This window comes from Rhinopithecus bieti, unplaced genomic scaffold, assembly GCF_001698545.2.
Source record: "Rhinopithecus bieti isolate Rb0 unplaced genomic scaffold, ASM169854v2 scaffold_10712, whole genome shotgun sequence".
In the NCBI taxonomy this organism is placed as follows: Eukaryota; Metazoa; Chordata; class Mammalia; order Primates; family Cercopithecidae; genus Rhinopithecus; species Rhinopithecus bieti.
The window spans coordinates 1,927,591-1,944,033 of NW_016806920.1; the positions used below are offsets into that span (position 1 = coordinate 1,927,591).

The 16,443-nt window shown below is 33.3% G+C and overlaps 1 protein-coding gene across 9 annotated transcripts in view; it reads left to right on the plus strand.

The window, feature by feature from the left end:
- IMMP2L (inner mitochondrial membrane peptidase subunit 2) overlaps positions 1-16,443 on the plus strand; it is a 929,145-nt gene that overhangs the window by 688,405 nt on the left and 224,297 nt on the right. For all 9 annotated transcript variants that reach the window (XM_017878669.1, XM_017878676.1, XM_017878675.1 and 6 more), the window contains one exon: positions 12,684-12,786. In XM_017878669.1, coding sequence (XP_017734158.1) covers positions 12,684-12,786 — 103 coding nt within the window. The remainder of the gene's footprint in view (positions 1-12,683; positions 12,787-16,443) is intronic.

The following is a 16,443-nucleotide window of genomic DNA, read 5'->3' on the forward strand; positions in this document are numbered from 1 at the left end:
ATTTATATTTATATTTAATGAATAATATTTATTCATATTTATATTTAATGAATATAGCTGTCAAATATGGAATGTAATATGGCATTTCTTTTAAGAAGTCATTGTATTCTCTTTCTGTAGTACTATCATTTGTATGAAACTGTTGGAATAATTCATATAAAGGAATATTCAGTTAGAAAAATACATGATATTAGCAAACTAATCTTTGCTAACTTTGATTAGGTAGCTTTATTATTTTGCACCATTTGTCACGTAAAAAGAAAGATTCCGATTCAAATTTAGCCACATTCCAATGGGTTCTTGTAATGTATTTGTATATTAGTAGATATGTTATTAGTAGATAATTAAAACATAAAAAGAAGGATTAAAAAACCAAATGCAAAGTTCATTCAAAAGATACTGTATCATTCTACACTTTGAAGATCAAATAGTTTCATAATCATTGCAGGCAATAAATAATGAATTGAGTTAACAGAGAAATTATTAAAAAATAAAATTATAAGCTCTATAAAGATCAAAGGAAAAGAAAGGAAATCAGTCAGTTCATATATCTTGATTAAAGAGTTGTCTTTGTGGCTCCAAAGGCCTAAAAAGTTAAAAACGTTATTAACTCTGAAATAGGAGCACAAAGACAGGTTTGCTGAGCTTCCCACCTAGAAGAGGATAACAAACTTTATTGTAATGACTATGTAGAATGGTTGCTAAGTTTATTAAAAAAAAAAAAAAAAAACTCAGGAAAAGAGCTTATCTTCTAGCTAAAGAGTACCTTCTGATTCTTTATGAATTATATGGCAGGAAGAGCCAGTGTAGACTCAGCCCATCAGTACATGTCCCAACTCTTAAATCTTTCCCTCCTAATTTTACTCACAGATGGGGAGCAGTCTCTAGGGAAGTAGAGAATGTGTTTTATTTGTTCTGGCTTTGGGTTTGTGTTTGTGTTTTTGTTTTTTTCTTTTGCCTTCCCAATCTATGCAATCAATAGCAAACTTTTTAGAATTGTAGTATATTACTTAAACAAAAGTGACTATTTTAACAGGCATCCTGTTAGAACCAGCATTTGAGAAATCCTTAGCTTAGCATAGTGAGCAACTAGTTGAGAGCCCTTAGCAAAGGCAAAATGAAGGATATTTCCATGAACTTGATTTGTACTCTGTTCTTGCCCTCTAACATTTATTTACTGTTGCATTCAGTCTCAGAGGGAAGAACTAAATGGGAGGATTCCTGGACATATTGCCCTTAATTAATACTCCAACTTTTATAAATTACTGTTTGTTTCCTTCTTTTTTAATTTCTGCCTATTTCATTGCTATGACACAATTATTGGTCTTTAAATCTTTATGTATTGAATGTATATATGTATATATAAAATATTTTATGTCTATTATAATTACTTTTTTATATGAATCCACATATAATTTACACAAAGGCATAAATATGGTAATATCATAATGCTTTGTTTGGAAGTGTTTTGTGATTGTTTCTTTCTTTTTTTTTTTTTTTTTTTGCCTATGCCCTTTCCTTTTTTTACTTTCTGTTATTATTACTAAGTTCTCTCATCCTCCACCCATGTCAACAACCCCTTGTGTATCTTCAATATAATTTTCTTTATGCTAGTGTAATGCTTCCTATATTCACATTCACATTTGCATATAGTGACTTTTAAACCTTTCCTTTTTACAAAGGATAAATCATATTGTGTGCTTTTCTGCTTTTCTATTCGATAATTTTTGAAACATCTCTGAAGTTAATTGATGGCTCTAATTTGTTCTTTTTATGGATTATATAACAAACCATGGTATGCACATACTATCATTTATTAAACCTTCCTGTTTTAAGTGTTATCTTTACATCCAGATTTTTTGCCACTCTGAACAGTGTTATGAAAAACATTATTGTACCTGTGTCCTTACATAGTTATGTTATGTCTGTATCCCAGGAGTAGAATTGCTAGATCACAAGGCAAATAAATTTTTTAAATATTTTGGATGCTGCCAGATTGCTTCCAAAAAGATTATAGCTCTTCCTATTTCTACCAGCAATGTGAGAGTACATGTTTCCTATACCTGTGCTAGCAGTGTGTTTCAGCCGTTGACTATAAAGTCATGTTTACTCTAGTTCGTATTTTCCTGACTACTAGTGAAGTTAAGCAGTTTTTCCTGTCTCATCTGTCACTTGCCTATTTGTATCTTTTATCCATTTTCAATTGAATTGTCTTTTTTAAACATAATTTCATTATATATGCAACATCTGTACAACATTTTCCCTCCATATAGATACTGTTAATCGGTTGACTTATGTATTTATAGTACCTTTTGTCTTTCAAAAGTTTTTAATTTCAAAATACTCGGATATTTTTGTATATTATTTTACAGCATACCTTTTGCTTTTAATTTTACTTAAAAGGCTTTCCCCAATCCTACTTTATACAGGTAGCTTCCAGATTCTTTATTTAAAATCAGCAAGAGGATCACTTGAGGCCAGGAGTTGGATGCCAGCCTTGGTAATATAGTGAGACCCTGTCAGTACAAAAAAATAAAAAATAAAAATGAGGTGGCACATGCCTGCAGTCCTAGCAACTCGGGAGACTGAGGTGGGAAAATTTGAGACTACAGCTGCAGTGAGCTATAGTCATGCCACTGCACTCTAGCCTGGGCAACAAAGCGAGACCTTGTCTCTAAAAAAAAAGCAGAATGCATTGAAATGTATTTTTTCCCTATATAACTAGCACACTAGCATATGGAAAAGACCTACAGACTAGATGATGATGATGCAAACACCCAGGAAATTATTTTGAGAGAAGATTTTCTAAACAAACGCAACAATACCAATTATATTAAATATTGATTTTTCTGAAAAATAAAATTATACAAGTTCACTATTTTATTTAAATTGGTTTGCCAGAAGTCATCCATAGAATAATGATATGATTCACTATTTTTATCCATGACAAAGTCTAATTTAACAATAGGTAAACTAATTATGGTATTTACACCTTTAACATTTTATGCAATCTATCATCATTTTAGCAAAAACTAATTTTAAATATATTTTCGTTACAGTGTGGAGTTATCTTTTCTATATTCAGTCAACTTACATAATGTCTGTAATTATACTATAATTACAATAGTATTTTTACTGTTTTACTAGGTTGGTGCAAAAGTAATTGTGGTTTTGTCATTACTTTTAAAATGTCAAAACCACAATTACTTTTACACACAAATTTCATCTAGTCAGGAGGCTGAGGTGGGAGGATAGCTTGAGGCTAGGAGTTCAAGAGTAGCCTGGGCAACATAGCAAGGCCCCATCTCTAAAAATTTTTTTTTTGAATTAGCGGAGCATGGTGGCACACACCTGTAGTCCCAGCAAAACATGATTGTGTTCACAGAAAATTCTGAGAACTCTACAAAATGAAACTAGAATAAGAGAGTTTAGTAAGGCTGCAGGATACAAAATCAATAGAGAAAAATCAACTGCATTCCTATGTAGTACAATGAAAAACTGGGAGTTACAATTTTAAAATATCTTTTAAAATAACACTAAAACAGTAAATGCTTAGATATTAATTTAGGAAAATATGTGCAAGACTGTTACGCTATCAATCTCACAACAGAACAGAAACATTTTCAAAGACCTTTAAAATTGGAAAGATATGCTATGTTCATTAATCAGAACACTCAATGTTGTTAAGATGTCATTTCTACCTAAATTGCTCTATAGATTCAGTGCAATCCCAGTCAAACTCCCAGCAGGCTCCTTTGCATAGACATGGACAGGGGATTCTAAAATCATTTGGAAATGCAGAGGACTTAGAATAGCCAAAGGGGTTTGGAAAGGAGTATAACAAAATTGGGGGAATCATCGCACCTGATTTCAAGACCTATAAAGCCACAATTATCATGGCAGTATGATATTGGTATAAACATCAATGAAACAAAATAGAGTCCAGAAAAAGACTCATCCATATAGGGTGATATGGTTTGACTGTGTTCCCACCCATATCTCATCTTGAATTGCAACTCCCACAATTCCCACATGTCATGGGAGGAAGCCAGTGGAAAGTGATTGGATTATGGAGGCAGGTCTTTCCTGTGCTGTTCTCATGATAGTGAATGAGTCTCATGAGATCTGACAGTTTTAAAAAACGGGAGTTTCCCTGCAAAAGCTCTCTTCTCTTGTCTGCTGCCATATGAGACATGCCTTTCAGCTTCCTCCATGTTTGTGAGGCCTCCCAAACCACGTGGAAATGTAAGTCCAATAAACCTCTTCCTTTTGTAAATTGCCCAGTCTTGGATGTGTCTTTATCAGCAATGTGAAAATGGACTAATAGTAGGGTAAATTAATTTTAACAAAGTTAATAAGGGTAAGTCAAGGTAGAAAGAATAGTTTTTTCAAAAAAAATGGAGAAATGGGATAACCATATATAAAAAATTGAAATTTGAACCATACCTCAGACTGCATAAAAATTATTATAAGTAGCCTAAAAGTATAAAACCAGAAGAAGAAAACACAGGAGAAAATCTTTGTGATTTTGGGTTCAGCAATAATTTCTTCTGAAAACATGTACTTTAAAAGAAAATGTTTTAAATAGACTTCAACAGAATTAAAATGTATATTCTTTATAAAAAAAAACTGTTAAGAAAATTTAAAAGCACACAGATTAGGAGAAAATAGTTACAAAACATATCTAATACAAAATTTATATCCAGATTATATAAAGAATTCTTACAACTCAGTAATAAGACAAATCACTGAATTTAATTTTTAAAAGTTGAATAGATAATTCACCAAAGAAGATATGCAAATGACAGATACATGAAAAGATGCTCAGATCATTAGTCATTAGGAAAATGCAAATTAAAACCATTCTATGCCCTTACAATGGCTAAAATGGAAAGAATGATAGTATCAAGTGCTGGTGAGATGTAGAATAACTGAAACGCTTAAACATTGCTAGTCCTACTGCTTTGGAAAACAGTTCTGTAACCAAACGCAGGTCCCATCCCTCACCTCTTGCAGTGTCTAATTAGCAATAATGAGATCTGACAGAAAGGAACTTGATTCCAGAGGTTGCTTGGGGAGGCATTACAAGCTCCTGCCTTGAGGGTACCACTTCAGTCTTCAGGACAAGAAGGCACAGGCTTTTAAAGGGGACTTGGCATGAACAACATGTAGAGGAGAGGGTGAGAGGTATGGGGTCTTCGGATGTCTTACCTGTCGGGTGGTCTGGTTGGTGCCAATGTGGGCAGTGGCGGGTTGTAAATTGAGGCTACCTCCTGGTGGAAGAGAGTTCTGGAGGCACCTGGTTTGCTTCAAGGTAGGGTCTCTGGGACTTCTAAGTAAACTCATAGATAAGCTTGCCATGCCTGGTGGAGAGAAGGTAAAGGCTATTATTTGCCTTCATTAAGAGCTAAGTAGGAGGTGGGGGAAAAAGAAAAAGAAAAAAAATCATTTTTTTCCTTTTAAAAATAGGATATTTGACCACAGTTTGACAGTTTAAACATTCACTTAGCAGGTGAGCCAACCATTTCATTTGTAGAAGAGAAATGAAAATGTGTCGTACTTATACTGCAATGTTCATAGCTGCTTTAGTGTTCATATTCAAGAATTTGGGGTACTGTGCTCACTATCTGGGTAATGGGATCATTCAAATCTCAAACCTCAGCATCACGTAATATACCCATGTAAAAAACCTGCACACGTACCCCCTGAATCTTAAATATAATTTGAAATTATTTGTGTAAAAAGTCAAAGATCAGAAACAGCTGAAGTGTTCATGAACTATTGATTGATAAATTCTGGTACATTCATATAATAGTATACTATTTTTTAAAAAAAGTAACAAACTACTTTTGTTTGAACAATGTCAATTGATCTCAAAAGCATTAGACTAAAGTGAGAAGCCAGAAATAAAAGAATACATATTGTATGTTCCCATTTATAGTCATACCTTGTTTTATTGTGCTTCCCTTGATTGCACTTTGTAGATGTTACATTTTTTATAAATGTAAGGTTTGTGGCAACCTTGCATCCAGCAAGTCAATTGGCACAATTTTCCTGAAAGAATATGCTTGTTTTGGGTGTCTGTCAGCATTTTTTAGCAGTAAAATATTTTTAAATTAAGGTGTGTATTTTCAGACATAATGTTATGGCACACTTAATAAACTACAGTATAATATAAACATAACTTTTGTAAGCACTAGGAAACCAAAAAAGTTCTGTGACTTTGTTGCAATATTGCTTTATTTATTTATTTATTTATTTATTTATTTATTTATTTATTGAGGTGATCTGGAACTGAACCGACAATATCTTCAAGGTATGCCTATATGTAAAATTCTAGAAAAGGCAAAACCATAGTGACAGAAAGCAGCATAACAGGGATTGCCTGAAGCCAAGGATGAGGGTGGGGCAGATTTGCTCGCAGAGAGACATGAAGAATCTTTTTTGAGTAACTCAAGTGTTTCGTATCTTGATATAGATAGGGATTATGTGACCGTTGATTTTTAAATTCATTGAGTTGTATACTTAAGATTGCTGAATTCTATTTCATGCAAATTATACCCCAGTAAGGGAATTCTACTGTCAATTTAATTTTCCTTTTTTTTTTTTTTTTTAAGGTAGTCCATGTTTTTTCTCTGGAAGCTTTTCAGAATTTGAGGTTGGGAGCAGTGAGACTTCAGTGTTCTACAATTTCATTACAACATATGATAGTGTGATTTTTACTTGTTATTTGCACTGATTCCGGAATCTGCATTTGTAGCAGTCAAAGGAAAACTTCCCCTTCGCCCTCTGAAAACTGATTGAAAAGTAACTGACAAAAGGCAGATTAATAGTGAAGTCATACAAAGTGCAGTGGAGGCTTCGGTCACAGAGCGAGTATACCAGGCAATGGAGTATAGATCATTTTATACCCTTCTTTTTAGGGGGAAGGGAGATGGGGAAGTGTGGAGAATTTTAGGGTGGTAGTAAATGGTTTTTATGGGAATTCAATGGGGTTGAACATACAATGGCCTGAGACAAGTTGGACCCACAAAGCAGACGATGGTTTGTGACCAAAGTTTATTCAGGTATGTTGAGACTTCAGACTTTCTTCCTGCAATATGAGTTGAGTTAATGAAAACTCAGGGAATGGACCAGAGGTAACCATTTTCTTCTGAGTCAGTCTGGACTTCAGGGAGATAAGGGAACTTCAGGGAACAGCTTCATCATGAGCTTTATTTAGGAGAGACAATGGGTTGAGAAACAGGAGGTGGAAGGAGGTCAGAGAGACCTTGAGGCTTCTTCAGTTTAACACATCAAAGTGCCATATTTTGGGGTATCAATTTCTAAGGCCCAGCACATTTATTCATTCGTCAATTCGGGAAAATCCTCTACCACCATCTCTTCAAATATTATCTCTTCCTTGTTTCTTTTTATTCTCTTTCTTTAGAACTTTGATTACACTGATGTTACATTTTCTTACAATGCTTCCCATACCTTTCTAATGTCTCTAATATTTTCCATTTCTTTAGTGCTCTGTATTGAATTCTACTCCAGTTCATTACTTCTTTCTTTAACTCAGAGTAATTTGCTTTTAACCCACTTCTTTAGTTATATATTTTAATTTTTAGAATTTCTATTTGATTCTTTTTCAAGTGTCTATCTTTCCAATATTCTTCTTTACTCATGTATTTAATTCCCTTTATACTTTAAAAGTATTTAAATATAGCATGTTTATTCATAAATCCAGTATTTGAAGTTTGCAGGAGTCTAATTTTGCTACTTATTGTTTGTCCTGACTCACTAAGGTGGGTATTTCCAAAGGAGATTTTTAATTTTGGATTGTGAGTTCCTGTTGGCTGGGATTTATCTGTAGAAAACCTGAAAGCCACATTTAAGGGATTATTCTCTGCCAGATGCCTGGGGTCGATTAAAGTTGATTCTTAACTGTGTGAGACTACCCAAGTAGTGTGAATTTGAACCTTAGTTTCACTTGAGAGCAGAAGGTAGATTCTCAAAAGAGAGTTTTTTTCTCTTTCAGAGGCCAACACTACAAAGGCAAGTGTTCTTTTATTTTTCTTTCCTGATGGTGGATTTTTTTTTTTTTCTGGTTCTATCTGTTAACAGTGATAAAGAGACCTAGTTCTAACTGCTGATCTTTCTGAGTCCAGAGCCCCTGACTTCTGGTCCTTCAAGACAATGAAAACCATGGATCTAGTATCCAGGGAGCAGTAAATATCCTCAGGGCAGCCACTACTTTGGACAATGAGAAAAACTAAGAGAATAATTTGAAAAATAGATAAGAATATCTTAAATCAATTATGAATTATTAATATAAATAAATGACCTACTTAAGAGGGAGAGAAGGAAAGAGAGAGAGAGAGAGAGAGAGAGTGTGTGTGTGTGTGTGTGTGTGTGTGTGTGTGTGTGTATTTGGGAAATACTTTTAATAAGAAGTTCTCCCTTTCTTTCTTGCGGTAACAAGAATTACCTAGACAATACTTTTGTATTCACCCAATGACACTCAAAAGATTCAGAGACTTAAAAACATTGTTTTCAAGGTCAAATCAAATTGGAGGCAATGATTCTTTATTCCATTTATAAGACCTAGGTAACTTGTCTTGGTAAAGGTAGTACTAAAAATGCCTTTTCTTTTAGACAGGTAGTTAGAATACCATACAGAGCTCATTTTGACTGTCAAAACCAAAATTATTTGCAAGCCATAGATACATACAACCTTGTAGGCTGACACCTCACTTAACTGTTAAATCACCTAAAAGATTATCTTGTCTTTCTTTTATGTGAATTCAGGAGCACAAAGCTATTTAAAATTCTTTCTCTAGAGAAATTCTATTAGGAGTATTATATTTCTTTGGCAGTCCTAAAAGGAACCAGCCCAATATTTTAACATCATCTTTTTTAAAGCTACTTTGGATTATTCTTTAAAAAGTTAGGTTGAAACCCAAGAAACAGAATATGCACTAGGATACAGCATGAATTTTACCAGGGTTCTTCTATAGCTCTAAGTGTTCTTTCAAATCTGTCTGGTATCTAGGAAACCACTCTGTATTAGCATAGCAATATTCAAATATACAAGAGACTAGTAGGTAAAAACACAAATAGATTGTACTTTCCCCTACTACTCCCTGCATATTTGAATATGCAGAACACAAATAGTGTTTTTATGTGTAAGTTTTAGAGTGTCCCAGAAGGACATAAGAGCAAAAGAAAAAAAAGATTGATTGTACCATTAAAAATAGTCTGTAGTCACAGTGCAGTCGTCAGGAGAGGAAATTACTGAAGCGTAGTTCAGGTAATTTTAAAAACTGATGCTAATAGATGGCAGAGGCTGAACACATTCTGACTTATAAAATGAAAGAAAATAATGGACAAAGGAAGACAAGAGCAATAATAACTACCACTTGCTGGGTTCTAACTATACATCGGAAGTATGTTCAGTGCTTTACTTAAATTAAAAACAGTCTCAACTACAAGAGAAGCCACTTATCAAGTGTTTAATGTATGACACTTTTATCTATAGAATAATTTTTTGAGTTAGGTATTGTTACTTGCCCAGTTGTGTATCTGAGGAAACTGACACAGAGTTTCATCAACTTGTGCAGATCATGTAAGCTTAAAAATGTTAAGTAAGAAACAAAAGCCAAGACAGGCTGGCTCCAGAGTGTATGCTGTATAACAATCTTTCCATTTTATTTTCATCTAACTACTTACCTTCATTTCAGCCCAGTTAGGGCAGGAGTTCCTAATCTCCGGGCCACAGACTGGTCCTGGTCTGTGGCCTATTAGGAACTGGGCCGCACAGCAGGAGGTGAGCAGCAAGGGAAGCTTCCTCTGTACTAACAGCCACTCCTCATTGTTCCCATTACTGCCTGAGCCCCACCTCCTACCAAATCAGCCATGTCATTAAATTCTTACAGGAGTGTGAACCCTATTGTGAACTGCGCATGTGAGGGATCTAGGTTGCATGTTCCTTATGAGACGCTTTTACCTGATGATCTGTCACTATCTTCCATCACCCCCAGAGGGGACCATCTAGTTACAGGAAAACAAGCTCAGGACTCCCACTGATTCTACATTATAGTGAGTTGTGTAATGTATTCATTATATATTACAATGTAATAATAATAATATAAATAAAATGCACAATAAATGTAATGTGCTTGAATCGTGCCAAAACCTTCCCCCACCCACCCTGGTCCATGAAAAAAAAAAAATGTCTTCCATGAAATCAGTCCCTACTGCCAAAAAGGATGGGGACTACTAAGTTAGGGTATGTCTTCTCCCGTTTTAAAGATGGGGAAATAGAGGTAGAAACTCTAAGTAACTTGCAAAAGGTTACTTGTGAGTAATAGTATCAAGATCCAAACTGGTCTACTCTGTTTCCAGAACCTATATACTTTCCACTCTATTATTCTGCCTTTATGGCAGTATTTTTTATTCTTCAGTTATTCATTCATTTGGTCACTCATTTAACAAATGTTTATTGAGTACTCTGTGCAGTCTGTTCTGGGCTCTGGGGATACTCTTATGAACAAGAAAGGCAAAGTTCCAAAGATTGCATTCTAGTGGAGGGAAATAAAAAATAAACAAACAAACCCATAAATGTATATCAAGTGTTAGCAGGCTCAAAAAAGAAAAATAAAGCACTGTAAGCAACTAGAAAATAATAGGATAAAGGCTATATTTAAATTTTTCAGATAAGATGGTCAGTGCAAGGAAACGTGTAACTGTCACTGGTCTTTTAGGATGCTGTTGCTTTCTATCACAAGTATCTTGGCTTATATGACATTAAAACTCAATCTTGGTTTCATATCACTCTTCTGGTTTCTGGAAGAATATGCTTGATTTAAAACTCACTATGTCATTGCAGAAATAATTTTATGCTGGTTTTCCTTTGTAATTCTTGAATGGTTATTTGAAGAGGCAAAATTGGTAATTGTTTTCTTTCTGAGCATTTATCCAAAATACCCAGCTTAATAAGGTGAAGAAACGTTTGGACTGATTTGGAGAGTATGCCTTGCCAACAATTAAGTAAAAGGATATTCTCTTTGGTCATTAACATTTCATGTAGAATATTAGTTCTTAGAGGCAGTCTAATAATAAAAGCTGTAGTGATGTCAGGAACTAATTGATTTTAATTGAAGAACACTTACATTACAGAGTATATGATGGTAAGATGTGTTCAACTTGTTTTCACTTTTCTTTAAAAGCTGAAAACTTTCTTCCCAATAGTAATTAAAAATAAACAGCAGTCATTAACTTACTGTGGGCTTCTAATAGCCACAATATTGCTTCCTTGCATGAATGATTTACTGATCTAAAGTAAAGTAATTCAACACTGAAATTATCTTGAAAATTAAAAACCATCCTAGGTAATGAATAGTTTCAGTTTCTGTATCACCAATTTATGTTTAGTTTTTTTTTTTTTTAATGTATTCTTCTGCACATATACAACTTGCTAATTAATAAAAATAGTCTCAAAGGGTCACCACCTCAAAGAACAGTATGCATGCCAAGCTCAGTTTCTGAACTCTGCAGGCTTGGAGGTGATATTTATGCATTCCTTCATTCAGCCAACACTGAGAAGCTTCTTTAGGCCATGCATTTTCCTAATGGGGATAAAAGGGGATAAAAGAAAAAAAATGCAGTCTCTGCCCCCAAAATAACTTCTTATTATGGGATTAGGATAATATTTTATTGTAAGCCTGTCTCTTTCATTTAGTTGGTTGTATCATAATTTATTGAACCAATTCTGTGTTGTTGAATATTTAGGTAAATTATTATTATTTTTTGCTATAAAAGCCTTGTTTGAACACCCCTTGTAATGAATAAATGTGTCTGTATTTCTGATTTTATTTTCAGATGGATTTCTACAAGTAGAATAACTAAGTCAAAAGACACAAACATTTTAGTGTCTTAAAATGTACCAAAAGTTGCCTAAAATGGAAATACAGGGAAAAACATTATACCATTATACATTGCTACGAAAACTGTGTAAGATAGCCTTTTCTTAGTCCATTTCCTTGCCGGCATTAAGAATATAGAATGTTTTGCAACATGTGTGTCATTTATCTTTAGTCTTCACAATTGTTAAAATACTTTCATTTTAGGAATACTTTAGTGCTGGTTAAAAATTTTCAACTGATATTGATAGTTTTTATCTAATAAGAAGTTATCCAGATTATGTTCTTCCTTTATTTCTTATGCTGAAATTTAGAGTATTAAGAGGTTATGAAAAGTGTTGTCCATTGGTTTCAGAAGTTTGACTGCAAAAAATGAAGATTGTAGTTGTGCGTGAGTCTGTTGGAAAAGTTGAATATTAACTTAAAAGTAAATGTTAAAAAACCAAGTTAGATCTGTATTTTGTTGGGGTTTATTGGATTTCATAAATACATATTTAGAATATTGTGAATTATATTAAATAACAACACATTATATTTAGTGTCAATACATTTTTTCTAAGCACAAAATTCTTACCTATAGAAATATAAAAAGAAAAAAATACTGTGAATAGATTCAAAGGGCTCTAACCACATCTTCCTTAAAAATGAAATTATGGAGAAGCTTCATGGTTAACCTGTCTGTAACATCTATATAATATTTTTGCCATTCCTGAGTTTGTATGCTCAACAGTTTGATCTCTTTTCTATTCATATCTCAGTGGTTACACTGTTTATTTCCAGAACCATAGGACACAAAAAGCGGTATGTCAAAGTCCCCCGTGGTCACATCTGGGTTGAAGGTGATCATCATGGACACAGTTTTGACAGTAATTCTTTTGGGCCGGTAAGTCATCTTTTATCTTATTGTTGATATAATTGGATTTCAAAGGTGAGAACAAAAGTATGTCAGATAGGGTTATTCGGGTAACTCAGTCAAGACTGATCATGAATTTTATAGTGGAATAGTTTATGTTTGAAAATTTCCTTTTAAGTATCATAGATAAAGTACACTATCAGTGTGTATGTAGGTATGTGTGTGCACATGTGTTTCTTAGAAAAAAAAACTCATACACTTCAAGAAAGTACCAAAAAATGCTTTTGGCCAACTACCTTATTCCAAATTGGAAGATCTTTTTTTCTCCCACGGGAATACTTTGTACCTTATATTTTCAGTTGATGTTTAGGTCTTGTATATAATGTGTACAAGACCTGTAGGCATCAGTTTTCTAAATCATTAGTTTAAAATGCAAGTGTAATGGAAATCATATTAGTATGTACAGGAAGCAAATTTTACCTGTACACTCTTAGGGTCCCCGCGGGGCCTGAGAATTAAATTGACATAAGACAGAGTCATAGGAGAAAAGCCAAGAAATTTAAGGTAAGTTTTAGGTGGCACAGGAGCCCTCATAAAGAAATGAAGACCCAACAGGTGGAAAAACGTACATACTTTTATGTTAGATTGAACAAAGAGACCTAATTGTGGAAAAGTAACTAAATTATGTGGTGAGGCTAAAGGAAGATAATTATTTTAACACATTTTAACAAGGTCTGTTGGTACAGAACCCCATCTGCGCCCCCTGCCATGACTTCCCATGAAATAATGTTTTTTTTTTTTTTCTCCTGGTACAGGAAGGGCATCTTTCACATGAAAAATTGTGTCTCCTGCTTTCAGGAAGAAAAGGCAAAGATTAGAATGCCCTTCTTGCATCTGCTGTTTGTCAAGTGCCTTTAGCTTAAAGTTATCTTCATGTCAAAGTGGCATATTTTGGAATGGCATAATCTGTCACCCTTTATAAGTAGAATGTTAGAATTATTGAGTTTATATAGTAGAAATGCAGACATTCCTTATTCCATGCTTGCACTCCATAAAATTGAGACTAAACTGGTATTTTGGGAGTTTTTTCATGTTGAATGTATACAGAAATTCTGTATTTACGAATCCCTGCAGTAGCTCATAATACAAAGTGAAGAATCTTTTAGTTAACTGGCACTACACCTGCTTCTCATTATCTAGTGTGTTTAAAAGCTTGGATCTTCACTCATTAGATTTTCCTAAAGGTAGATATATCTATACTTGTTAACATATATATAAGTTGAGCATCCCTAATCCAAAAGTCTGAAATCTGAAATGCTCCAAAATTCTCATATTACTGAGCACTGATATGATCCTCAAAGGAAATGTTCATTGGAGCATTTTGGATTTCAAATTTTGGGATTAGATATGCTCATCCAGTAAGTATAGTGCAAATCTCCAAAATTAAAAAAAAAAAAATCCAAAATTTGAAATACTTCTGGTTTCAAGTATTTTGGATAAGGGATATTCAACTTGTATAAGTTAATATTGAATACCTTTAGATATGTTTATGAAAAAGATTTTATCCATATAGTTTTTTCTAAAATTTAATGTTGGTGGTCTCTAATAAAACAATTTCTTTCACATAGTATGAGGGCTGTCACTCCTGCTGTCACCAATGGAGCAGCCACTTGGACTCATCTTTGGCTGACAGTACAGTAATAGAGCTAGAGTTGGATGAGCATATATGGCTGTGTGGAAGATAACTTTAGGAAACTACTCCTATTTCTTTTTTTCTAGTTGCAGTGATGATAATAAATACTACTAAGACATTTTCTTGCCTTTGAATAGTAATTATTACAAAAATATAATATAATTTTTGTAAGGTATACTAAAGTGAAATAAACAGGATGGAAATGTTTTAGGTCACTTACAGTGTAGAAATGACTCTTGTGACAAAATTTTGTAGCAACTCGCAAGTGAAAAAGATTACCTAAAAGCCATTTTATGTCTCTCTCATCACAGATGTGATTGGGTATGAAATGTTTCCATTATGTATGATGTCTCTGTGAAGTATCTTTATGCTAACCCTCTTGAGTTTATGATCATTGCACAATGATAGAAAATGTCCTATCGCCTCATGATACGGATTTGCCGATTTATGACTTTAGTTTGCATTTCTAGTGTGATAAATATCTTTCATAAGTTTACTTTAAAATTTTGATAATTGTCTGGAAGTGTTGTTCAGTGCATATTACTACTTGATTTTAATGGATTATATCATAAAGACTTGGTGATTCTAATGTGTTGCTTTATAATTGCTCAGAATATTTTCTAAGCATTTCTCTCAGTAATTTCTTTCTCTGTAAAAGAAATTAGTGTCTTTCCCTTTACAACACCTACTTCTATGTAGGTGAATACATTTTCTATTGTAGCCATGATGTTCTTCACCAGCACACAAAATAACTGATTATCGTAGATAGTGACAAATTTTCTGTTTGCTTTAAAATGGAAGCACATAAAAAGTAAAGTTTGTATTTGTATTTGTATGTATACATAGCTGTGACATTTCTAACAGTGATTTTTAACTACTCCACATTGACAGACTCTTCAATTAAAATGCATGCAGCAATTATTTCATTTATTATAAATATTAATTTTAGTAATTATATTTGAATTGTTCTCCTAGATAATATGTTCCATTTACTGAAAACACAAATGTGATTCTTTCCATGACCTCCAGTTAGCTTGTACATTTTCCACTTTGAAGTTTTCTATCATTTTATCTAGGTTTAAAATGAGAGCAACCAAGAGACTTTCACTCCTTCCTGCATGGTGATTTGTGAAATTCTAGTATCTAAAAATAAACCTAAAGTAAATTATTTATTTATTTAGCACCTAAATTATATAATTTATTTTAGCTACTTTGACCAAAGGACATTAGAAGAAAAACTTTTGGCTTATACATTTCAAGGCAAACATAACTTTTCTAAGATGTATAAATGTATTTTGATTTTTAGGTTTATGATCATAGTGTGACCTTGTGAACAATTTGTGTGCCGGGACTATGAAGCATAACTGAGTAATTCAGATTCAGAAGCTATTTATGACAGAATGCCTCTTTCTGAGAATGGAAACTTCAAGTTATACTAAATATGAATTCTTTTTAGTTCCAAGTCATTTGGAAAAGAGCGAATTCAATCACTTATTTCATTGATACCTTATTAGATAAAATATTAGCCCCCAGAGTGTTTTGTGAAGGAAATATGCCTAATAGGAGATGATAGTTTTAGAAATAAATGAACATTAGAACTATTATTTATTAATGAAATGAACTGTTGGTTTGAAAGTGATGATATATAGAATATTAAAATTCCATAGAATTCCTTTTTTAAGTTTATGAAGTACAAAAATCTTTTCACTTTTTAAAAACTAGTGAAAAGTAAAGGAGAAAAAGTAAAGGTTATGTTTTTAGAAAAGTGCGGAAAATGAATATTAAAATTCCATAGAATTCTTTTTGAAGTTTATGAAGTGCAAAAACTTTTCCATTTTTTAAAAGCCAATGAAAAGTAAAGGAGAAGAAGTAAAGTTTATGTTTTTATATCATGCAAAGCTTTTTATTTATGCCTTCAAGACACATTTTTGAGCACCTGCGGTTTGTCCACTTTGATTTAGGCTTGTGGATCCTGATGGGTGGGATGGCTCAGG